The sequence below is a fragment of the Lissotriton vulgaris genome, chromosome 12 (genome assembly GCF_964263255.1).
Source record: "Lissotriton vulgaris chromosome 12, aLisVul1.2, whole genome shotgun sequence".
NCBI lineage: Eukaryota > Metazoa > Chordata > Amphibia > Caudata > Salamandridae > Lissotriton > Lissotriton vulgaris.
Window position 1 is genome coordinate 622,901,252 of NC_141700.1, and position 26,584 is coordinate 622,927,835.

General features: G+C 44.9%; 1 protein-coding gene across 1 annotated transcript in view; it reads left to right on the plus strand.

Annotated features, from left to right (window-relative positions):
• TERF2 (telomeric repeat binding factor 2) overlaps window positions 1–26,584 on the plus strand; it is a 663,265-nt gene that overhangs the window by 420,943 nt on the left and 215,738 nt on the right. Inside the window, exon 7 of the mRNA XM_086945762.1 lies at window positions 4,306–4,698. Within this exon, the coding sequence (XP_086801888.1) occupies window positions 4,306–4,698 (393 nt within the window). The remainder of the gene's footprint in view (window positions 1–4,305; window positions 4,699–26,584) is intronic.

Consider the following 26,584-nt stretch of genomic DNA (forward strand, 5'->3'; position numbering starts at 1 on the left):
CCATTTGTACTTGCTGCCACAGTATTTGTTTTAAGCATTTTCTCCCATAGTACATCAAGTTTTTTGACTAAAATCTCCATTAGGTCATCCAACCTAGACTCAAACCCTTCCATCAAGGTATCCAAAATGTTAATGCCCATAGCTGTGTTATGTCCATTTTCCAGGGTATCATCTGTCTGGGTTGCAATAGAGTTGTTCATCAGGAATTCAGCTGTCGCTCCACCGCCACCACATAGGGCACCTATATTAGTGTTCCTTACTTTCTCCTTGGTCTTAGACTGGTTTGATTTCACTTGATTTTTCTTTCCCCTAATTACTGAGGTAGCGGGTGTCCGCCCACTGACTGTCTTGCTCGAAATCCCTCATGTGTTACTGGCAGGAGTGCTAAAATCCTGGATGACAGTAGGGGAAAAAGGAGGTGGTTGTGTATCTACTATACCAGGACTTCATGCCGCCGGGGACGATCTTAAAGTGTCAGAAGAAATTGGGTCCACAGAGCCCCCAGATGACAAAAGCGGATGGTGTGGGGCAAGATCTAAGGACAGTCTTCTCCCGGTTGCCACGTGTATAAGCACAGATTCTGCCCTTATGATGAAATCATCCAGGGTTCTGACTAACGCGGGAGGGGCTGGACGCTTTAAACCTTCCAACTGCAAGGGGGAGGGGAGGATTGGCCGGTGCTCGCCCGCAGCATCCTGGGGCTTGTGGTTCTCTCCCCACCAAGCACTACAGCAGCAGCAACTAATTCATACCTGCCAACTCACACGGTGCATCTGTGTGACACACAATATCAGTTACTTTCACAGAGTCTCCCGGTGAGGAGCTGATATAACACGGTAGAAGGGAAACGGGCTGAAAACCACTGTAAATAGTGGTTTTCAGCTCATTTTCTGAGGCTTTGAACAGCCAACGTCCACTAAGGGGTGTGAAACACCTCATGACATCACACCTGCTGCAGTAAGCTCTTTAGGTCGAGCCTAGCGCAGCGCACATGCGCTGCTCTAGGAAAACGACCTCTTGGAATCACTCTGAACTCCGCTGATGGCTAGCGGTTACGAGCAGCTGCGCACGCGTGCCATCTGTTATGTGTCATATGTCACACTCGCGGGACACTGCATAAAAAACATAATGTATTTTGTCGCTAGTGACCCTGGTTTTCTAACACTGGGGAGGGAGTGCATTGCTGGGCTATTGTAAATGAGCATCACTGAATGTAACATTTTCCTCGTTGTCTATTTATTTCACCATTTTCTCATGAAACTAGGTGTCTTAAAATGAGACACATGAAGCTTGTTGTAAGATGCCCGAATGTCTTTGTTTGACAGTGCGTGCAAAGTTTTGGCTTTCATCAAATAATGACCGTGGTTTGAGACATCTGAGTGAAACTGTGCGCTAATATTTGAAACTTGCTCCCAATTTGCGCTTCTGTGCTCCACATTGGGAGAAGAGTACTCCATACAAATTTAGGCATAGATAGCTAATAGGGGTATGAGGTGGAAGCAGAGGTGTTCAAATCGCTATTCTTATAAAATGTGCACATCCTATTTTAAAAACGCTTGTTAAGGTTCTGGCCCTCCAAACTCAGCAACGGGTTTAGCTGGCATCAGCAACGCTCTACTCAACACTCGGCACATAGACATACTACCTACCCCCCTCCTTCACCCCAACCTATGAAGTTTGAAGCCAGGTTCCGAAAATAACCTGATTTTAAGGCTTGAGTAATTCATTTAGTTTGTATTCATTGTACAGCACTTAAAGTTCGAGGTGTTTAAGCGGCTCACAATTCACACTGTCAAACCACCAGGAAAAGAAACTGTGACGTTTCACACAAATAAACGTTTGTGCAGCAGGTGCATGAATCTAAGTACACGTCCACATTAGTTGAGAACAAACATTAACCTACCAGTCTCTCTCATATTGACAACAAATCGGTGTGTGAGCTTGTTGGATGCTATGAATATGATCTGGGGTTGCATACAGTTACTGTTCCTAAATTCAAAACCAGCTACCAGCATGAAGATTACGTCAAACGTTCATTACTTATACATGGGATTATGTCATCGTAATTGGGTTTCGTACAGCTCAACTTACACACACCGCATTCACATTATAAAGTACAATATACATTTAGCAAATTCTCTGAACCAGCGCCTATCCCGGGCTATCTAAAAGAAGGCATGTATATACAGAGTTTAATGATCTTCAGTTTACATTTATCAAGGTGAACCGAATAAGGAGTGCATTGTTGTTTTAAGTGAAAACTGCCAGTCGAACAGTCAGTTTTAAGGTTTCCTGCTTTTTGTAGTAAATTCACACAAAACAGTCTGAACAGTCATTAAAAAAACTACCTTCACAGGGTGTGGCACTATGGAATTCCCCTTTGCCCTTCGTCTCCTGGGAAGTTGTTACCTCTTGTTGCCACCAAGAAACATTCGAAAGCTCTCATTTTCAGATCTGTTTTCTCAACTGTGCATTTATAGAGCTCATTTTGTCTTGTGTTGTTTCCCCTTCCTGAAAATTCTTGCAGGCATATGTTTCATGCATTTGTATACTCGAAGTATAAACCCCTATGGTAGGTTCAAGAGCACACCAAGGATCGATAAAAAGCTGGATACACTTCAATAAGTAGGATACCTTTTAAGGTTGCAGTGGCTTTCAGGATGTGCACCCGCCAAGTAACAACATTTCAATGTGGAAACTATTAAGCATACTTAAGTACATGCACATGCCTACTAAATAATGTGGCCAGTCTTCTTTATTATCATTTTTTAACATGCTACACAGCAGCCACACTGCACCACAACATAGCTTAAAAAGAAAGGCAAAGCCAAAACCTCTCGCTAACCACTAATAAGGTCCCAAAGGTGCGACCTATTGGCTATGCCAATGCTTGTTTTCATTTTTTTGGAGGAGGGGTTTGTCGGGCGGGGTGGGGTTCAAAAGTGCCCCTTGGGTATTTCTTGGCACAAGGCCGCGCCCCTTACTCACACAGTAAGATTTTTGTTCAGGTTAGCAGTTATGCTGATTGATTTCTTTATTGGTGCCCTTCCGCTGGTCAAGCGCATATTAAGGTACTGTTTATTTCTCTCCATCGTGCTCTGATGCTTGTAGCTGTCGTCACTTTGCCCCATCGCTTGTATCTTTTACCTGAAGCATTACAAGAGAGGGCATCTTTTAGGTCTCGCCTGGCATCTACGAGCAATTGAATGGTGAACTTTTTTAGACATTATATTATGAAGGTATCGGCACAAAAATTGAAAAGTTGATGCTGTATGTTTACCTATTGCAGAAAAAAGGACCCCTGAAGAAGGGCAGGCCTGAAATGCATTGGGCCCATTGTTTGAAATACATGATGAATCTAATCATTGTTGAAGAGAAAAAGATTTGAATAAATACAACAAAGAGAATTTAAGAAACAGTTGTTTGAACTCCATTGAAGTTGTTCTTTTGAGTGCATCCTGGGGTCGTTTCAACTGGAACTGATAACGCAAGTTCTGGCATATTTGTTACCCTCATACTAAGGAGGGTTAACCAGGTTGCACAGACCTACTGTCATCACACTGTTCACCTTTATTCACCAGGTGTGCGATTGCCCTAAAACCGACTGGATTACTTTCATGTGATCACATTTCTAATTTTCCATGATTTCCTTCTTAACTGGTATTCATAATCATTGGCTTTTATTTGAAAGTATTTCACTTGGAACAAGTAATGAATCCATTGGACCTCTGCAGTAGCCGTGTGTGTGAAAAACTTGAGTTGCAAAAACACTTAAAAAGAGTGTCAGTCTGATATCATTAACCAGCTCTGAAAAACACTAGTTCCTCAACTATTAAAACAGATGTCATTTTCTCTGAAAGACTTTTTAGGTTCTTTGGCGTTATGAAAACCGGACGTTCATGCAATAGAAGTAAATTAAAAGAATGGTAGTTGAGTTGGGATGGCTGAAACAGCACTTTAGGAAGTACCAGTTTCTTACATTTGTGGATGAAGGTCCTTGGTTAACGGGTGATTGTGTACCAGCTCACTTTTGGGTGATTGGGTGGGTGGATAGTGGTAACACACAAAGAAGGACAACACTCACTCAGGACAATACTGAATGGCAGTTGATATCTGAGACTGAACTTGTTTGTTTGAAATAGTTTATAGGTCACCCAAACATGCTCATCTCATATACTCTTTTCAACTCTTCATAGCATGTGGTCTTCTCCTGGCTAAGATCTATTTTGTGTCCTATGGGGTTGACTTCCCAGTTCCTAATATTTTTATTGCATTTACTTACACATGGTTTGTTTTTTGTTTCAGTCTAGAGGTTGACAGCCCAGAGACTCACAGTCTCAGTGCTCTGAAAGCTGCCTTCAAGACGCTATCGGATGTACAGGACTCTGATGCTGCGTTTTCTGAGCTGTGCGAGACAGACCTTTCATACCAGAAGTCAAAGTACCCGCTCTTTTTAGAAAAAAAGCAATCAAGGAACAAGGGGTGTTCTGCATTGGACTCCAAAGCGAAACATTCAATGAGGAAGAAACATACTATAGGGAAACTCGTAATTGAGAAAGACAGTCAAGTTAGTGACTTTAACGAGAGTCCCGAACCACCTCAGAGACTGATAGTGAACTCTGTTGCCAAATCCACAGCCGCCACATCATCCACTTCAACGTTGCATATCAAAACTTCATCTCCCTCGAGGCCTGGCAGGTAAGCATTCCTTACATTTTATTTACGTTTCCATTATTGAGCTATTTTGTTTTGCAGACAGTGTTAATAGAAGACCAAACCCAACAGTAATTGGCGCATGTTCTCTTCATCAGCGTGTATGTAAAGTAAATGCTGACGACAAAACCATTTGAAAAGTCATATTTGTATGATATCTTTATTTTTGGTGGCTGCAGGATAGCAGAATTGAAGTCCAGTCCCCTAAGTTGTTATAATTTCTCAAGTCTTGATCAGTAATAGTAACCAAGAGGTTTCACTAACTCAAAACGGATGGGCCGCAGCAGGATAGAGGATCAAAAAGTGCAGTGCAAACGTTGAAGTTTGTCTCGGCTGACTTTCAGTTTAAATGTGGAAAACAGCTGTTATGCAAAACGGCAGCCTTAAAATTAACATGAATTTTGAGCAATTTGTTTTTGCATGATATCATTTGTTTGCTCTGGTTGTCCTTGTTAGAAAGAATCACTGTTTAAAACCTGGCATTTATTAGCACCAACGCTCTTATTGAGAAGCAGGTTTAGTTAGGATCACTTTGGCTTGTCATTCGAGCCAGGTGTATGTATGTGGTTGGATTTGTAAGTGCAAAACTAGCTGGGAAGCAACTGAAGGCTGACGTGACCGAGAGCCTTATTTAGGCATACAAGATCGATACCAAAAAGGCTGGTAATGAGTAGCACCTGTTTGGAATTATGCTACTCACGAAAAAGATGTATCTTCAATTTCTTTCTGAATTGCAGGAGGATCAAAGCAGTTCTGATGTCAATGGAGATAGTGTTTGAGATCCTTACTGCATGTATGGGGAAGGCCTACCTCTGAGTATTTTCCTTCTTGCATTCCTGTCTCTCTAATCTGGTGATGACCTAGTACCAGGTGTGTAGCTGCTTGCCTAAGTTGGTTAGTTTCTGCTACTAAAATGTAGGGGATTTGTTTGTGATTGCCTTATAAGTCATTGCTCGCTGGTCGTGGTGACGTATTCCTGTAGGGGGATCCAGTGTATTTTCTTTAGCATTGGGTGTTTTTTCAAATTATACAGACTTTTATGTTACATACCGCAGCATGTTCGATAACCTTCATGGGTGATAATGTGTTGTTGGGTATACCATTTAGCAAAGTGTTGCCTTCACTCAAGTGGGAGACGACCATGGCTTGTGCTATTGTTCGGGACTGACTTTTCGGAAAAGGGTTTCCCTTTTATCAAGAGCTACAGCTACTACCAGGCCGATGCTGTATTTGACTGAGCGGTCAATGTCAAGTGGGAATCCAATTGATTTTTCTTTAGGTGTTAGCTGAGAGGGAAAGTTGTCTGTTTTTATGCCAGCCAGATATGCTTAATTCTGTTTTTATTTTGAGCCTTTGTTGGACTGAGTTTCATGAAGCTGCTTGATATTTGATTGTGAATCAAATCGAGGCTGGTTTTAGTCACTGAATGTCATCAGTCAGCAGATTGTGTGGTTGAATTAAGCGTCATTAGTGCATGTATTGGTCGATATGCATGTCTGTGATTACAAAACGGACCGGTTCCCTGTAAAGGTGAAAGATGACAGGGAAAAGATTGGATCCCAGTGGATCTTTGCAAAAGATGGGAGCTTCAGGAATATATTTTTGTTTCAATCAGTACGAGTTGGTAGAGGTTGGTGAGATAAGAGGTGAACTATTGCAGGACACTGTTAGAAAAACCCAAGCATGTTTCCATGGTGATGATCAATGCAAGGTCCTGGAGGTGAGCGGAGACTTCTTTCGTAATAATTTATCTGGTAAAGGAATGTGGGTAATATTGTGGCTGTTGGTTGAGTCATCCGGGTCCAGAATAAGGGCCTCATGTACACACTGTTTTAACAGTAACAAACCCTCAGATTCAGTAAATTGTAGAGATTGCGACAGCTAAAACCCTTTTTTAAATGTAATAAAAAGGTTTTCCAATTGTTAAATGGATTTAGGTAACAATAAGGAATCTGTATTTAAAGGTTTAGCATTTGGGGCGTCCTTTCCAAATACTTATTCCTTATGGTATGTATTATTGGGATCGAAATCCAGTTGTAAAACGTTAATATTTTACAAACAACTCAAAAGAGGTGGTAATCCATTCACAAATTGGAAGAGTACCCAAGGGACCTCTTCTGAATGTTGACAAAAAGCTATTAGGAGTTAGACAGTGGTAGTGACCTAAAAATGGTTTCTGAAACTTTTCATATTTTTTATTTTTAAACACATCCCGTTTTCCTATAAGGAAAACGGGATGCATAAAAAAAGTTTGCTTTATTTAAAAGCAATCACAGACATGGTGGTCTGCTGACCTCAGCAGGTCATCATCCCTTTGATTGTTACCAATCATAGTGTGTCGTTATTTGTGACTTTACTCTTGCATATTTATGAGATAGATTGAAATGCGAGCCACCATAATCCTGAATTTTGTGAACTGGCCTATTAGTGCATAGATTGGTTCACAAAATATGAATGCATTCTGTAGAAGTTGGTGTACAAATGGCAACCACTTTTACCATATCCATTTTAGTACATTACAAGTAAGGAATCACCAATTGCAAATTGTGTTTGTTGCAATTCACAATTTCTATTTAACTTATTTGCCCATGCGACCATAAGTGTGTTTTTTCAACAGGGGGGAGGGTCTGTCGTATCTTGATGCCATCCTGAAAAAGGGTCCTTGCCTAATGTAGGTTTTAAAGATGGTTAGGAAATATATTAGAGCGTCTCCATGGAGAAGTTTCAAGAAGGATGATGGATGGTATAGAGTATTCCTTATGGGAAGTTGTCCTGAGTAGGTAAAGTATATTGTTGAGTCCATCTTGTGAAGTAATATTGAAAGCTGTCTACTTGGGGTGGACTGATGAGGGATTGGAGAGCGACTACATGTCTGTTTCAAGTTACTTATCTTAGGTACTGAGTGTGTTGATTTTTTTCTGTGATTTACTTACTGATTTATGGTATTGCATTTGTTGATTGATTAAGGCATCGTAGGATCTTGGAGTTGATTAATGTCGTATCTGACAGCATTGAAGTGTACTTTGTTTCTCCTAGACTCATTGTTGATTGTAATCTAGTGTAAATTGACTTCGTCAGTGATGATAATGGATATGCATGCCAAGCAGAGCGCTTTTAGTAGGGTGAGGTCCTTTTGTGTGGTTGTTGAGAATAAATACTTTATAAATGCACCAGTGACAAAATTAGCGATCAACATTCTTTTAAATTTGTAATCTCGTATATTATTTGTAGTTCATATGCATTCTAAATATTTCTACTTGATTAAGCTAGTTCAAGCTGTTCAGTCAACAATGTTCATAATCTCCTTGATCTCTTTATCAAGGCCAAGCTGATAGGTCAAGAACCGTTTAATTTGACATTTGGATCTAAATTTCATTCCTCCTTTCAATAGTTATGCTGGCCTTATTGTGAGAGCTAAATTTACTTGTTTATTTTAATCAAGTTGTAACATTTTGAAAGACTTTGAACTACAAATAAAATGCTGGATTATGAGCTTTAAAATATTATAGCACTAATTTCTTCACTGGCGCCTCAAATTGGTTATTGATTTATTTTGTAATCAGTAATAAGTTACATATGAGTGTGTACCACTGTAGTGTAGTTCCTAGGACACCCAGGACCTGCACATTTTGAATGACCTAAACTTAGGGCTTGGTGTACAGCCAGACTCTGGACACCCCCACAGGATTAGCCAGCCGTTAGACCAGCTTGCTCTACAGTGCCACTGCCACCCCACTGTATTCTACAGCGGTGTAGTAGTTTCTGGCAACCACTGAACGTGACAACGTGGGTTCCTTAGGTAGCTTGGAAAACAATACAGTATCTTTCACTCAGTCACTCATGCTTACCTTTCCCAGAATGTAATGTAATATGTTCTTATATGGCTCTCTGTCGCCCTACTGGTATCCTCGCGCTGAGAGACTTACCTTGGTGTTAACTACATACTAGTCATGCAAGAATATATACTAGGCAGGGGAGGACAAGATAGATCTACATGTTACTCCTCTCTCTGGAACAGCCAGGGTTTCAGTTTTTTCCTGAAATGCATGAGACTGTCAGACTGTCTGATATCTGTCTTAAGGTTGTTCCATAACCAGGAGGCCACCGTACTGACGGCTCTCCCTCCTGTTCTAGATCTTTTTAATTTTGTGGTATTAACTAGATAGGCTGAGTAGGAACAGAGATTTCTTGCAGGCAAGTACCACGAGAATTTTCTCCGTAATGGTTTAGGGCCCAGTTCATGAACCGTTTTTAAAACAATGCAGAGAGACTTAAATTGTATTCTTTGCTGCATAGGCAGCCAATTTAATTCTCTTAGTGCCAAAGTTGTAGAAGACCTGCGTTGTCGATTTAACGCCAGCTTGACTGCTATGGTTTGGATCCTTTGTAACTTCCCTATCAAGGAGTTTGGGCTCCAAGGTACAGGGAGTTACAGTAGTTCAGCCTGCTCATGATGACACTCCTCACTATTTCTATTCTACCCGAATTGGGAAGTACTAGGAGGATCTTTCTTAGGACTCTAATTAAGGAGAAGCAGGTGCCCACAGTTTTATTCACCTTCGAGTCCAGCTGAAGATTGTTGTCCATCATTAACCGTAGGTTACGGACTGATTCAGTTGGAATTAGTGGTGTGCCTGTGGGGGTCAGCTGGAATTCCGTAGGGAGTGGGCGGGCTATCTTACTTGAGGTACAATAGACAATCTCTGTCTTGTTTCCATTAAATTGAAGGTAGTTCTTAATAATAATATTAATATTAATACAGAATTTTGTAAAGCGCGTACGGTTACCTCAACCGGAAATGTCCCAGCGCTAAGTGTACAGTATGAGAGATGGAAGTGGTGAGGGGAAGTCCATGGCTCTGATCTAATGGGTAAACAGCCAGGTTTTCAGGCCCTTTCTGAAACCAGCCTCTGAGGGGGCTAGCTGTATGACAGGCGGCAGAGTGTTCCACAGCTTTGCCGTATTGGCCGAGAAAGTCCTACCACCCAAACGTGTCCTTCTTACTCACGGAACGAGTAGCTGGAGTAGAGAGCTGGAGCGTAGGAGTCTCGCCTGTGTATATCTGGAGAGTCGAGCTTTTAGATACTTGGGGCAGCTCCCATGTAAGGCTCTAAAAGCCAAAGTCAGAGCCTTAAATTTTATCCTGCTTGCTACTGGCAGGCAGTGAAGTGCGCGCAAATGCGGAGAGACATGCTGCTTTAGCCGGGTCTGGTGGCTCAGTGGACTAATGCGTCTACTGCAGGGGCCTGTGTTCGACCTCATGGTCACAGGTTCAAATCCCGGCGGGTCCACTCAGCCTTTCATCCATTTGGGGTCGATAAAATGAGTACCATTGAGTTGGGTAACAACAAACATCTGTTATTTCAGCGCCAAGAGGCCCGTAGTGGTGAACGTGCGCTTTACAAATACTCATGTTATGTTGTGTTATGTTATGGGATAAACGTTATCAGCCTCGCAGCTGCATTTTGAACGGTTTGCAACCGTTGGATCAAGTATTTGGGCAAGCCCAGGTACAAGCCGTTGGCATAATCCAGCCTTGAGGTGACCATAGCACGGATTACCGTTTTCCGGCAGCCTTCAGGTAGAAGCAGGAGAATTTTTCGCAAATTCCTCAGTTTGCTTAAGCAGCCTCCTACGACCTGTTGGATATGGGGAGAGAAAGATAAACTATCATCCCACTTCACCCCCAGGTGTTTTGCCTTTGTGCTAGGGCGGGGCGCCTGACCCATCTCAGCTGGCCACAACAGCTCTGAAGAGGGGTAAGGGCCTTTTCCGAAGAAAATAGCCTCTGTTTTACCGGCATTCAGTATCAATTTGTTTGTGTTAAACCAGCTCGCTACATCGCAAAGGCACCCTTTGAAATTGGCAAACACTGCCTCCAACACCTCCGAATACGGGAAGACAAGCTGGGTGTCATCGGCGTACGAGACTGCCGTGACTCCCCAGTTAGCAATTAAAGAAAAAAGAGGGGCTAAATAAACATTAAAGAGTAGCAGGCTAAGAGCAGAGCCTTGAGGAATCCCGCCGCCCAATCTCTTAGGTTCGGAGGAAAAGGCGCCCAGCGCCACCTTCTGTGATCTATTAAGCAGATACGAGCGCAACCACCCTAGTACTTGTCCCTGAAGGCCAATCTCCTCCAGACGCTGTAATAGTCTGCAGTGGTCGACTGTATCAAAGGCGGCCGATAGATCCAGGAGCACCAGCATAGCAGATGCCCCTGAATCTAACGACCACCCAACCGACTTAGTGTGGTAAATTTAAATTACCTATACTTAATTTATGCGGTAAAGTTCAATAAGAATAACTCAGTCAAAAATAAGAGGCAGAGTCCGTGGCATCTGAGTTTGTAAGGGTTTTATTCCTTAAAAAGGAATTGGTTCGAACCAGGTATCATGTTCCATCACCACAAGGGTTCAGGAAGGGAATCACACTGTTTTATTAACAGAATATCATATATATAGTCAATGCATTACAGTGGTGATAGATGCAGAAGGCGTAACAGCTGAGAGAAACGAGATAAGAACACATGTACGTAACAGAAGGCGTGCACGAGGGCGTACACGGAGGTGTGTGCTAGAAACGTCACATGAAACGTATCACAGGTAGGTGGATCCATAGGAGAATCATGCAGAGTCAGCAGAAATATGTGGCAGAGATGCGCGCGCAGCAGCATGACGTGTGAGTGACGTGGAACTGGAGGGTGAAGGGGACTTGACATTTAGCCCTACATGAGGAGACAGAAGTCTGGGGTGTCAGAACAACCTAATCCCAAATCATATCTAATATCTTGTGTTTGAGGAACTGTATTATCTAGAAGGAAAGGTCTCTCGGGCAGAGGCTATTCTATACTGACTGCTAGTGCGTGCATATGCGGCTACGTGTCTATGTGTAAAGAAAGGGGCCATGGGCCTACCATGGTAACAGGAGCAGTGAATTACTTGCACGGAGACAGAAAGGCCGGGCCCTTTGCTCTGCAGCTGGGAAGGATGTTTTCCTAAATCACTAGACAGGAATGTATTTTCGAGGAGCGGAGCAGATAACTTGAAGGCTGAATACAGTCTTGGCAGGCAAGCAGGCCGAGCTAGGCACCGCTGGCCGCACAGGGAGTAAGGCAAGGGTCACGGAAGCGGCAGGCTGCAGCTTTCAGAGACAGATGGCAGAAAGGGCTCGATGGCAGGAATCAGGGCCTAACTCACCAGAGCCAGGGAAACGTGAAAGTGCACCATGTAAAGACGGTGGCAAGGCATACTTAGGAACTGAATATCCGACCCATTCATGGTGGATCTGAAAGAGGACTTGTTAACGTTGGACGCAAATGTATTTGCGTCTTCATAGCTGGTTGTGGAGGGAACATACATGTACTTGAAGCACGTACATGGAGCCGTCGGGGTCTACGTTAGGGGACACAATTGACCATAAAAATTCATATTACCTCATTCCCTCCTTGTCCCCTACGGACCCTTCATGAGATATCAATCCTCATTAATCTATCAATCTGTTCATGTAACATCATTTGCTCTTCTTTCTTCTTACGGTGTTTTGAACGTGGACTTAAATGAGGAATACATGATGTGGCGCACAAGCCGCAAATCGCTGGCCCACATTGCAGACATAGGCAACAACTGAATACTATGAGAAGGGCTATTCCTAGGAAGGATAGGACTTTCCATCCCCAGGCTGATAACACGCTCCAGAACCAACCGGACCAAGTCCAGGTGCCTGGATTCTGGTGTATCTGACTTGCAATCTTGTGAAGACGGGTTATGGCTCTATATACTGATGGCGCGTTTTCTGGAATGAAAACACAGCAGCTCGATCCGATGACTCTACAAGCTCCGCCCCTATCGGCCAGGATGACGTCAAGGACAAGACGATTTTGAAGAACAACAATCCGCATAGCAGACTGTTCCTCCGTTAAGTTACCTAGGGCGGAAGTAGTTTCATTCACTACTGCTTCGAGGGTTCTAGTTAATTTACGTATCCGTTTACTATTAAAGACAGCACCTAAGTAGGGAAAGAAACCTTTATTGAAGTCTGTATACTGCTCCCATGCCGTTTCAGTGTAGTCAACAATCGGGAGATCTCTCTTGGGTCTGACATGTACTAGATGGGAGTCCCTATGATAATCAGGAGGAGCTAGGAAAACAGGTGGCAGAAGGAATGCAATGTAACAGGTGCCATCCCAATCTAGAGGTAAGCGTATATATGCGGTATGACCACAAATGAAATAGGAATGACGAGAAGCTTTAAACGTAGACTTGCCCTTATCACTGAATTCGATCACAGTAGTACATTTACTATGACCCAGGTGTACTGAACCATTCTTTCTGACACATAATTCACCTTTGACTGGTAGTACGGACATAGCGGGCAAGACTGGTTCGGTTTCGGATTCAACATTCAGAATCATGAGGTTAAGTGTAAAGTTACCTAATCCATATACTTCATTTTCTAGATCAGTCCCTGTCCTTTTTGGAAGACCCTCCTTGTCAGGGAAACATACTTTATGCAGAACTGTGTTCAGATTTCCCCATACCCAATTGCCCTGGTAAACTACGGAATCAGAATCTAAGGAATTAATCAAACTAAACCATGCACCACAGGAACCATTGTGTGTGAACGGGTACGGAAAGAGGGGCAGAACTCCCTTGTATTTCTGATAGGGAGGGAGTCGGCCACATATCCAACAATTGGTAGCATTGCTGGTCTGATGGGAATGATGTAACATACTAATGAATGTATTCTTGCGCAGCGCAAGTCGGTAAGATAACTCATGCGGGGGCAGTTCACTGAAAGTATGCTCGGCAGTGACATTTAAGGAAGAATGTGCACGCTTGAAAATAGGATAATATATATGTAACAGTATACTTGCAGCAATAATCAAAAGACTCAGAAAAAACATAATCAATAGTGTCACAATACAGTGACTACGAAGTGATTTACAATATTCACGTTTCTTTAGCTGTTTCTGTCTATCTCTCTCTCTATTGGGGTCTAGGGGATACATGTCAGAAACTTGTCTAACCGATTCACCTAGGGGAGGACTTAAACAATTAAACTGTCTGACTTGCTAGACCTCAATTTTAATTTATATTCCTGAGAAGAAGTTTTCTCGACCAGGGGGAGTTTCGAGTCAGTCTGTGGAGGAGGGCAGGGCTGGGAGTCTAGATCTGGTGGCAGTCCATGGCATTTTTTGACATGACTCGAGTGAAGCCAGCCCTTACGGCCCTCGACTTTAATCGCAGTCCTTGTAGTCAAAAGTACTAGCTTCGGCGCTTGCCAACGGGGCTCCAGCGGACTTCTCCTGTCGAAGTTCCTCACGAAGACGAGGTCCCCCGGAACAACCTCATGTGGCTTCACCTCGGTGTTGTCGGGAAAGGCTGCAGCAACCTGTGAACGACATGATTGTAGTGCAGACATCAAGGAAGCAAGGTAATCTGTCAGCATGTTACAGTCAACATCAGTAATTTTTCTTGGCAGAGGCGTCCCCCACATATTCGGTGGCCTACCAAAGACCACCTCGTACGGGGATAGCCCTGTTCTTGAGTGTGCGACCATTCTCATGTAAAAGAGTGCAACTGGTAAAGCTACTATCCAGTCGACGCCTTTCTCTCTACAGATCTTGGCAAGACGAATTTTCAGAGTCTGATTATGACGTTCCACGAGACCTGCTGCCTCGGGATGTCGGACACAGTGGAATTTCCATTGATAGCCGAGCAGGAGAGATACCTGCTTCATAAGCTCGGACGAGAATGGCTGACCGTTATCTGAGTATACGATGCGGGGCAAACCATATCTGGGGAAGAATTCACGAACCAGCTGCTTGGCAGTGGTCGGAGCAGTGTAATCTGGGACTGGATATGCTTCTGTCCAACGGGAGAGTGCACATACAACTACGAGGACATATTTGAATCCTCGACAACGTTCCATCTGGATATAATACATCTGGAGGACTTCAAAAGGGTGATCGGGAGGATGAAATCCACCTTGCTCTACGGGAATGCTTTTACCTGGGTTGAACTGACAACAGATCATGCAAGTACGCACTTTTTGTTTGGCTGTTGCTCGTAAATGTTTATTGAACCAGAGGTTTTGAATACTGTCTAACATGGCTTTTTCTCCTAAATGTGCAGGACTGTGTACTGTGTTAATGATAACTTGGACCATAGAGTCAGGGAGAAACCATGTAGATTTTCCCTTCGTCATCCATCCCTGTTCTGTCTGGATCCCTCCTAGTTCAATCCATTTCTTGATTTCGTCTGGTGTAGCATGTGTCTGTATGTCAATTACATCTAGGGCGGGATCCTTAACTGTCATACAATGTGTCGGTGTCTGGACTATTGTCTTTGTCAGATCAGTTGCGTGAGTCTGAGTCTGAGCTGTATGCTTGGCTGTTCGGTCTGCCAGGTCGTTACCCTGGGAAATTGTATCTGTGACTTTGGTATGTGCCTTGCACTTCATGATGGATATCGCTGTAGGCAGATGTAGTGCATCTAACAGAGCTTGAATGAGGGGACCGTGCTGAATTTTGGCCCCGTGAGAAGTCAAAAAACCTCTCTCTCGCCAGAGTACACCGAAGTCGTGTACGACTCCGAATGCATAACGTGAGTCTGTGTATATGTTAACTCTCTTGTTCTTTGCTCGAATACAGGCTTGAGTCAGAGCGATGAGCTCTGCTGCTTGAGCTGACAGGGTGTCGATACAATTCGTTTCTATGACTTCAGTTTCTGTCGTGACTGCGTAGGCGGCCACTAATTCTCCTGTACTTGTTCTCATGCATGAACCATCCACATAAAGTGTCAGGTCTGGATCTGGTAATGCAGTATCTGTCAAGTCTTGTCTGGGTTTCGTCGTAATGGTAATGACTTCAATACAGTCGTGTGCCAAAGGGTCTGTCTCACTTAATGGTAGAAGTGTAGCAGGATTCAATGTATTACAACGTCTGATTTCTATGTGTGGCTGAAACAATGTCAATTCATAACCTGTCAGTCGTGCTATAGTCAAGTGCTGAGTCTGTGTTCGGTTTAAAAGAACTTCCATGGAGTGTGGAACTTGTACTGTCAATTGATGTCCTAACACTATGGAATCACTTTGTCTGATTGCTAGAGCTGTTGCTGCTACAGATTTCAAGCACGCAGGCAGTGCCTGGGCTACTGGATCCAATGTACTAGAAAAATAAGCACACGGTTTGTGTGAACCTGCTTGATCTTGGGTGAGTACTGACAATGCAGTACCTTCTCGTTCTGTGACAAAAAGTGTAAAAGGCTTGCTGTAACATGGTGTCGCTAAAACAGGTGCTTGACATAAGGCTTTCTTTAAGTCGTCAAAAGCTTGTGTATGTTCCTGAGTCCAAGGGAGGACAGTCGATGTCGCTGCCTCCTGAGTTGTCAATTGTATGAGTGGTTTCGCTAGAAATGCATACTGAGGGATCCATTGTCTACAGTAAGAAGTGAGGCCTATAAAGGCTCGTACCTCCTTTTGTGTCTTGGGTTGTGACATGTTTACAATTAACTGGATACGGTCAGGTGTTAGCTGTCTCCCCCCTTTGGACAGCAAGTGCCCAAGGTAAACCACTTGCTGAACACAGAATTGGAGCTTCGAAGGGGACACCTTGTGTCCCTTGTCAGCCAGGAAATGCAAAACCGTCAGTGATGCTTGCTCACATTCAGGTTCGCTGCGGGCGGTGATCAGTAGATCATCGACATACTGTAACAGGGCAGTGTTATCAGGCATGTGAATACTGTCAAGTTGTCTCTTCAGTGCTTGGCTATAGATGCTGGGGCTTTCTGTGAATCCTTGAGGTGCGCGTGCAAATTTGAAGCTTCGACCACTTAAACAGAATCCGAAGAGATATTGGCTTTCCGGATCAATGGGGACACTAAAGAAGGCGTTCTTCAGATCAATTACAGTAAAGAACGTTGCTTCGGAATCAATGGCAGTCAATAGAGACGAGATGTCTGGGACCACGGGATACTGTGGTATAATGCATTTATTCAGTTCTCGTAAATCGATCACTAATCGATAAACTGGGGGTGCATTTGGATCAGTGCGTTTAAGAATCGGAATGATAGGGGAGTTACATAGATTCGAGTCGGTTTCTACAACCACTCCTTGTGCAATGAGCTCGTCAATGATTTTCAGTAAAGCCACTACAGCATCTGGGGGTAACTTGTATTGTCGGATTCGTGGTAATACCACTCCTGGCCTGAGTGTGACTCGATATGGTGTAATGTGCATACAACCTACATCAGTGGGGCCTTGTGCCCATAAATGTGCAGGAACATTCTGTAATCTGGGATCAATATCTCTCAACACATAGTGACCCTTAAAGTCACGTAAGAACAATCTTACTCCTTCCGGAGAACAGCAAATCACAGCTCCTAGAGCTTTCAGTGTCTTGATACCTAACAAGTTTTCTGGACATGATTTCGTTAATAACAAATCTGTAGTGCGAGACAACGGACCAACTAAAAGAGGTACTGGTTTCGATACTTCATTTACAATAGGTTTGCCTGAAAATCCAAGGGAAACATTCTGGGAGCCTGAGAGGGGTGCCCCTGGAACCTCGTCATGACTTATTGTTGCTCTGCTTGCCCCTGTATCATTCAAAAACGTTCTATCTTTTCCTAACACTTGGCTATGTACGTAAGGACCCTCTTGATCTACAGGAACCTCAGTAAGAGGCAAGCCAACTTCCCTCTCTAGGCTGTTTCATGTGTATCGCTGATAATCGGGATAATCTGTTTGTGCATACTGGTACATCTGTTGCGTTGCATGTTGTGTTGCAGCAATCGGTTGTGGCTGTGGTACTGCTACGGTCTGTACTGTCTGTTGTGGAGCTTGCATAGGCTGGATATTCTGTGGTACTTGTTGTTGGACCTGGTCCTGTCTAGGTGGACGCAGTCTTTCTTTAGTTTTACCTGTAGCTATATTGTGTTTCAAAACTGCACAATCGTTTATATAGTGACCTGGCTGTTTACAATAGTTGCATGTCCCTTTAACAGGAGCTGCTGAATTGTTGGACTGTGTCATGCCCTTTTTCTGACCGTCAGCTGGAACTGACTGAGCAACTAACATTTTCATTTTCGTGTCTTTCATACGTCTTTGTTCGTGATCATGTTCTTCTCTAATTCTGTTCTGGTGGTACTGTAACATTTGTAACATTTGGGAAGGCGTGTTTGCTTGCCAGGTGCTCTCGACTTTCAGTACACGATTCTTAACTTGGGGCAGGGAATTTTCGACCAATTTGGATACAAAAAGGTGTGGATATGACTCGCTACTTGCTTTCAGACCACTATTAATAATAAAACATTTCTCAAATCGGGAATAAAAATCACTAGTGTCTTCGTCGGGTTTCTGTTTGCAGGCTGAGATTGCATCCCAGTCCTCCTTTTTCGTTGCTAGTAAACGTGGCAACACTTGCACTAACAATCCTGGTAATGCTTTAGTTTTATCCCCAAGCCCTAGGCCTGGGGTTCGAGTATTTTCTTCGTTCTCTAATGCAGCCCAATCAATCTTTTGCTCTCCCACCTCCCATTCTTTTTCTTTGAGTTTCTCGTAAATACCGGCAGGCAATAATACTTTCAATATTTTCATGATGTCGGGATAGGTATAATCACCCATGAGTAACATGTCTTTTATTTCACGGTGGAAACCTGCAGGGTCTTTATCGTGACTAGGCACTAGTTTCTTCATTTCCAATAATTCCATTTTTGTTATGGGCGTGTACACAAACACACGTCTAAAGGTATTATCATCATTCCTGACTGGGTGCACTTCTCGTAAGGGATTCTGTCTGTCTATGTAATACATTTTTCTTTCTACAGGTGGAGCTGGAACAAACTGTGGATTCAGGAAAGTACTATATCTGTGCCGATGTTCTAAAATTACTTTAATTAAGTCGGTACCTAGGGGAGACAATCAGCGGGTGGTATGCGTGCAGGCGGAACATTGATATATTCGGGAGCTACATCGTCTAAATAGGAAGAAAGGAAAATGTCTTTTGTGGTCTTGTGACGTAATTTAGTCGGGAGCAATGGAGGGGGCAGATCTTTAGGTACTTCCGGGGTCGCCTTGGGCAGGCCCTCGGCCAGGACTGGATACAATCCTGTCATAATAGCATTACTACGTCTATCGTGTTGTTCTATCCTAACTCGTTCTCCTTCTTCTAGTAGTTCTTTTTCTTTGGCTTTTTCGGAATCCTCTTTACTGCTCTCTGCTTTTCTGAGTGCTTTCTCTGTCCGTCTGTGCGATTCTTTACGCCATAATTCAATGGCATCTTTCTGTGACTGTCTGGCTTTCTTTTTCCATAACGCTTCTTCTACTCTCAAGATGCACTCGGCATCCCATGTCCCTGTAACGGGCCATCTCTGATTCTCTGCTAGATCTTTGGTGTAGTCCACCCACAAATCGAGAAATAATACAGCATCTAAGCCGTGTTTGTGGTACATAAAATACCCTGGAGTGTCCCTGGGTGGGATGGGAACAGCTTCCTCGAGTATCCCTTTTCGAGTTCCTATCTGTTTCAGTTTAAAAAACAGCGGCATGTTGAGCCGTGATACTTGGTACTTGATACTTACTCGGACTTGGACACAACTAATACAATAAACACAATAATGTAGATCGAACAATCACTCATACCACGACATTTAAAACACATTTAAACATTTTTGAAAACGAACAACAATAACTAGAATAAAACTAGCTACCTGCATACTGGATATACTGCTAAACAGTACAGATACACCGCTAAACAGTGCAGACCGGGTCTGTGTACCCAAACCCGTCTTGACCGGGCACAAACTAATGCACCGTCTAGATGCGTCCCCAGCAACGGTACTCACCGGGAAGCACGGAACGGAAGGCCTCGGAAACTCGACACTGGACTGGACCGGACTGGACTGGACTGGACTCGTGACGTAGGCACTTCGGAACTTCGGAACTGGTGGGCCTCGGAATACCTCGGACCTTGCTCTCTCAGCTAGGCTTTGGTCAGGATCCTCCGCACTCCTCACCGCCTCGTCTGGGTGTCGATCGCAGCCTCAGTCACCTCCGTTGGCCTGAGGGAGGTACAGGAAATCCTGCGGGTACGCGTTGTTGTCCGTCACGGCTGTGGCAGGGGACCAAGCCTGCAACGCACCGCCGGCGCGTAAGGTGGGGGAGGGTCCCTGTTCGGGCGCCAATTATGTGGTAAATTTAAATTACCTATACTTAATTTATGCGGTAAAGTTCAATAAGAATAACTCAGTCACAAATAAGAGGCAGAGTCCGTGGCATCTGAGTTTGTAAGGGTTTTATTCCTTAAAAAGGAATTGGTTCGAACCAGGTATCATGTTCCATCACCACAAGGGTTCAGGAAGGGAATCACACTGTTTTATTAACAGAATATCATATATATAGTCAATGCATTACAGTGGTGATAGATGCAGAAGGCGTAACAGCTGAGAGAAACGAGATAAGAACACATGTACGTAACAGAAGGCGTGCACAAGGGCGTACACGGAGGTGTGTGCTAGAAACGTCAGATGAAACGTATCACAGGTAGGTGGATCCATAGGAGAATCCTGCAGAGTCAGCAAAAATATGTGGCAGAGATGCGCGCGCAGCAGCATGACGTGTGAGTGACGTGGAACTGGAGGGTGAAGGGGACTTGACATTTAGCCCTACATGAGGAGACAGAAGTCTGGGGTGTCAGAACAACCTAATCCCAAATCATATCTAATATCTTGTGTTTGAGGAACTGTATTATCTAGAAGGAAAGGTCTCTCGGGCAGAGGCTATTCTATACTGACTGCTAGTGCGTGCATATGCGACTACGTGTCTACGAGTAAAGAAAGGGGCCATGGGCCTACCATGGTAACAGGAGCAGTGAATTACTTGCACGGAGACAGAAAGGCCGGGCCCTTTGCTCTGCAGCTGGGAAGGATGTTTTCCTAAATCACTAGACAGGAATGTATTTTCGAGGAGCGGAGCAGATAACTTGAAGGCTGAATACAGTCTTGGCAGGCAAGCAGGCCGAGCCAGGCACCGCTGGCCGCACAGGGAGTAAGGCAAGGGTCACGGAAGCGGCAGGCTGCAGCTTTCAGAGACAGAAGGCAGAAAGGGCTCGATGGCAGGAATCAGGGCCTAACTCACCAGAGCCAGGGAAACGTGAAAGTGCACCATGTAAAGATGGTGGCAAGGCATACTTAGGAACTGAATATCCGACCCATTCATGGTGGATCTGAAAGAGGACATGTTAACGTTGGACGCAAATGTATTTGCGTCTTCATAGCTGGTTGTGGAGGGAACATACATGTACTTGAAGCACGTACATGGAGCCGTTGGGGTCTACGTTAGGGGACACAATTGACCATAAAAATTCATATTACCTCATTAGCCACCTCGATCAATGCGGTCTCGGTGCTGAAACCGGGCCTAAAGCCCGACTGGGTTTCATGCAAGATGTTATTATCATCCGTGAATCTATTCAATTGACGTTAAATCAGTTTCTCCAACATTTTGCCTGGTGCTGTCAGTAACGAGATTGGGCGTAGATTGCTGAGATCCGCCGCATCTCCGTTCGGTTTCTTTTTCAAAGGGAGGAGTGTGGCGTGTTTCCAACAATCAGAAAACCCCCCCCTGGAGATAGACATATTCCATATATGCCGAAGAGTGGGCGCGATTGAGTCCGCCATCAGACTCCAAAGCTTAGGTGGACAAGGGTCATCTGGTGACCCTGATTTGCATCTCTTTATTTCCTGCAGAGCCTCAGCGAGTGTTATCGGCTGAAATTGACATAGGGTCACAAGAGGGGCGCTAGCCTCCGCCGTATCAGACATTACCATGGGCCTGGATTGGGTGAAGGTGCCATTCACTTTCGTTATTTTATCATCAAAAAATTCAGAAATATTATCACCTCCATTTCAATGCTTCTAGGTTTGAAAAAAGTCTGCACAACTTTGAATACTTCTTTGCTAGAATGTTCTGCTTGTTGAATGGAGGTGGCAATAAAATGTTTTCTTGCCTTTTTTATTGATTTATGAAGCTTGCGGATGGCTGTCCTATAGCGCCCCCTAGCCAATTCGCAATAGTTTGCCCTCCACAGCCGCTCCAGCCTCTTGCCGGCTGCTTTTTCTACCCGCAGCTCCATTGAAAACCAGGGGGCTGAGGGAGAACCCCTCCGTGATACTGCACGTTTAGCTGGTTCTTCCTAAGCCAATTGGTAGTGCATTGCATGCACTTGTGGAATTTGTCTATAGACACTGATTGGTTCCCTTCCCCTGAAAACACTAACTGCGTGTCATCAGCATAGTTGATCACTTCCACTCCAAAAAAGATCTAATAAGGGGAATAAGTGGTTTCAAATAAATATAAATAGGATCGGGCTGATAGCAGACCCCTGTGGGACGCCATATTGAACGGCTGTCTTTGTAAATGAAAAAGGCTAGATGCTCACTGCCTGTGTCCTATCTGTCAGATATGACTGAAGCCATTTGAGCGCCTGACCCTTAACTCCAATACTTCTAAGTCTTTCAAGCAGTATGCCATGGTTCACCGTGTCAAATGCGGCTGACATGTCCAGCAGTACTAAAATAACTGACTGGCCCTTGTCAGCCTGCATCCTCATATCATCCAATACTGTTACCAGGGCCATTTCCGTACCGTGTTTGGGGCGGAAACCGAACTGCAGCTCATCCAGTAGATGATGGTCCTGCAAGCACTGGGATAGAGACTTGCTAACCACTCGCTCCAGAATCTTTACCGGATACGGAAGTAGAGAAATGGGTCTGTAGTTAGACAGGCAACCCGGATCGAGTGTTGGTTTTTTGAGGAGTGGGGTTACCACAGCCTGTTTCCAGCATTTCGGAACTTCTCCCTGATTTAAGGATTGGCTACAGATATGGCCGAGACGAGGTTAAAGCTCTGCCCTAAATTCTTTCCAAATTTTTTGAGGGAGAGGTTCTAGTGGCGATCCAGATGAAACCCTCACCGCTAATTTTGAAAATAATTCTTCAGTGGGGATTTGAACATTATCCTAGGTGGCTTGACAGCTACTTCTGTCTAAGTCCACCTTCTGTTCCTTTACCCATGCTGATGTTAGAAGCGTGTTCTCTTTATTCATAAATAGAATATTTTCAACGCTCTCCTCGACATGATTATGTGGGGCAAAGTCCCTGATGATTTTGTTGATTTTTTACCTAAAAGAAGGATGCAAGGTCATCACATAACTTTTGCAATCTTGTTGCCAACACACTCTGGTTTGGCTAGATCCTTCACTATGCCAAAAATAGCTCAGGTACTGTTGGTTGCTTGCAGGATGACTTTGGCAAAGTATTCCGCCTTAGTTTTCATAATCGCCTCATTATATATCATCTGGTGCAGTTTGAAAGGTCTTTTATCTACTTCATCGTATAGTCTTCTCTATTTTCTTTCATCTTGTTTACATCTCTTCCTCATCTCTCTCAGCTACTCATTGTACCACGGGGCTGATATCTTATCTCTTATTTTTCGTTTCTTCAGAGGTATTCTCTGGTCCAGCGTCTCCTTTATCTGGGCACAGAGGGCCTGGTAGTTTTCCTCCACTGACTTGTTAGGAGTATACAGGTTTGTCTCCGTAAGTGGGAGAGATTGTTTATTTTCAAGCATTTTGGCCCAATCCCTTCCCATGCTCTCATTTCTAGGGGGCGCTGTTTTATTAGTTGAATTTGGCAGTGCTATTGTAAAGTGTATAAGAAAGTGATCAGTCCAGCATCACTGTAGGACCTCGACCACCATTGCCGCCCTCCACGCCCCGCCCTCCCCTGACGTTAGTGAATATTAAGTCAAGTATATGGCCTCCTTGGTGTGTGGGTTGTAAAACTAGCTGTTGCAGATTAAGACTTAACGTCATCCAGTTGGATTGGAGAGAAATTGCATTTCTCTTTAAATATGACTCCAACCCCTCCTCCTCTCCCATTGGGCTGAGGTTTATGAAACGCTTTATAACTTGGGGGACAAGCAAGCCCTAGCTCAACTATTGAATCAGTACGGGTCCAGGTTTCAGTGAGGAATAGAGCGTCCAGGTCGTGGCACTCTAATAAAATGAAGATCTCTTGGTAGTGTTTAATTAGAGACCTAACATAGAGTAGCCCACTTTTGATGTTGCTCAATGGTTGGTCTGCCACAGAATTAATATTTTTATCCAGGCTACCCCATTCTTTATCTGCCGATCGTCGCTCACCTATGTGCAAGAGCTGTTCCATTGAGTAGCAGAGTCTACTGTCCCTAGGCGGGTGATGGGTCTGACCGGCATCATGGCTGGCGCTGAGCGCGACCGGTGCGCGGACGGGCGCAAACGGGCTGGTGTGTCAGCGGCGCGCCCGCTGCGCGCTTGCATTCCCCTCCCTTAAGTAGGGTGAAGCGTCCTCACCAAGATCAGCTGAAACGCTGACCAAAATGGTGTGTGCTATGTGTCCCGCTCTAACAGACAGAAGTACTCCTAGCTGGTGAAATGCAGTGAACTTGTTATGTAGCGTGTGCAAGTTCTGTCCGCTGTTCGGCGCAATTCAATCAATCAGAACAAGAATATTTTTTAAAAAGCAGTGCGCAAGGTACTGTCAAGTTTTTAAGTGCAGGTCAAACACACTGAATTTTTATACAGAGTGCGTAAAATACTATCCGTTTTTTAAATGCCACTTCTAAATACACACAGGAATATTTTAAAAACGTTCAGTGATTTTAAAACAGATTCATCTCCGCACTATTGTAATTTTGTCCTGTGTCCCTTCTACCATGAGCAGAGTGTCAGGTAGTCTCTTTTGAATACGCATAGAATGACGCTTGGAACGGTTTCAATAATTATTGATTGATCAAGTATCAATCTAGTTTGAAACACATTCTCTGCGACAATCAAAAGACCGGAGCAGACAAATGTGATCACTAGCACCAATATCGTAAATAACAGATACATTTCTACCATAGTGCTAATAAGATGAATGAAAGGAGATTATATAAAATAATAGCATTAGAGTACGTACTCCAACGATGGGTAGCCTACCTAAATGTACCTAGCTTATATATGTAGGTGAAGCATGTTGATATAAGTGCTAGTATATATTCTAATTGGAGCCAAGAATCCCCCAGGGAAGTGCCAACCCCTCACCTGATGGTTCTGAAGGAAGAACCTCGTCTCTGCGTCGAGCATGGCACCCCGCAAGTAATGTCAGGTCTCTGCCTGTCAAAAGATCAGCCTGCAGAGTCTTAGTCCGGCCCTGAAGGAATTCACCTCTCTGTCTATAAGGGGGCGTGAGGGTCTTTTGTACTAAGGCGGTCCCTCCAGGGTTTCTTCTAGAATCAATAGGTTTTGAAAACATTTGCTAATCCTCTGTTAATCCTTTTCACAACAAACATGATCATGCACAGCTGGCTGTTGGCCATGGATGAAAAAAAGTGGTGACCCTTAAACAGAATAAATCTGCTGTGCCTGGAGACATGTTTATGTATGTCAGGTACAGGGATTAAGATAGGGTACTGAGAGCCTGGTGTCGAAGAGACAGAGGAAAGCTACTAGGTAAAAGGTTATGTCTTGTGGGTGGGACAAAATGTATTTAATTGGTATGTATGATGGGACTATCCTCGGGGCGTGGCTTGGACGCCGATCGGGATGGCGGCGTGAGCTTGCAGCTCCGCGCCGGGTCCCGCTACTTCTCCTGAAATCAGCACCCGGAGCGACCCCTGGTCGGTCTGACTGGCCTATGAAGAGTTGGGGAGCCACTGGGGAGCGGCGGAAAGCGCTTTGGGGTTCGCTGGCCCCGTGGAGACTTCGTAAGACGACGACCGAGGTGTCGCCTGGAGTGTGAAGAAAATGGCGGCGGCGCGGACCGATGGCCTCGGAAACCGAAACTGAGCGGAATTGGCATCGACTGGCGGGGTGGCCCGCTCCTACGAGATCGGAGTTGTGGGAGCTGTAGATGCGGTCCTGAAGGCGGGGAGTTTGGTGCCCAGCATTTGTTCAGGGCAACTGGGGGCGACTACTCGTCTCTACTCCTTCTCCCCCTCCCCCACCCCCCGGACCTGGTGGCAGTGAGGTGGACGGCGCTGGTCCTCCTGATCCCTGGAGTTGCGGGCATTGTGGTGGCACTCTGTCGCGATCATTGCTGAGACGCACGTCCCACTGGACAGTGGTTGTTGGGACTTGGCGAGGCCCTCTGCCCGTGCAGAGGCGACGGAGCAACCTAAGATGGCGGCTGCTGGGGGAGCGACCACCACGGAGCAGGGCCAGGAGGAGGTGGCCGCACTATCCCAGGTCGGCGAGGGCCCCCTGCCGATGATGGACCAGGAGCAGAGGCTACACCGACGCTTGGATGCCATACTAGATGCTATCACCTCGACCAAGGAGGCATTGCAGCAGGACATTGCGCAGGTCGCTACGGGGCTGGGGCTCCTGCGAGCGGATCACGCCAAGTTGGCGGATAAGGTGAAGGACCATGAACAGCTCTTATTGGACCTGAAACCGGCGGTGGTGACTGCGGAACATAAGATAACAGACATCCTGACCCGGCTGGACATGTTGGAACGACGAGCGGAGGATGCCGAAAGCCGCAACAGAAGGAACAACGTGCGGGTCGTAGGCCTGCCGGAACGGATTGAGGGGGAGGATGCAGTGGCCTACATGGAGGAATGGTTCCGGACTGTGGTGGCACCGGAGGGACTTACTTCCTTCTTTACATTGGAACGAGCTCACAGGGTGCCGGCTCGCCCGCCAGCGCTTGGCCGCCCCCCCCCCGACCGATGGTGGTGAGGCTCCTTCATTATAAGGACCGGGACCTCCTAATCCAGAGAGCTCGGGCTTCGGGCCCATATAAGGTGGAAAACAGCAGGGTCACAATCTTCCCGGACTACACTCAGGCGG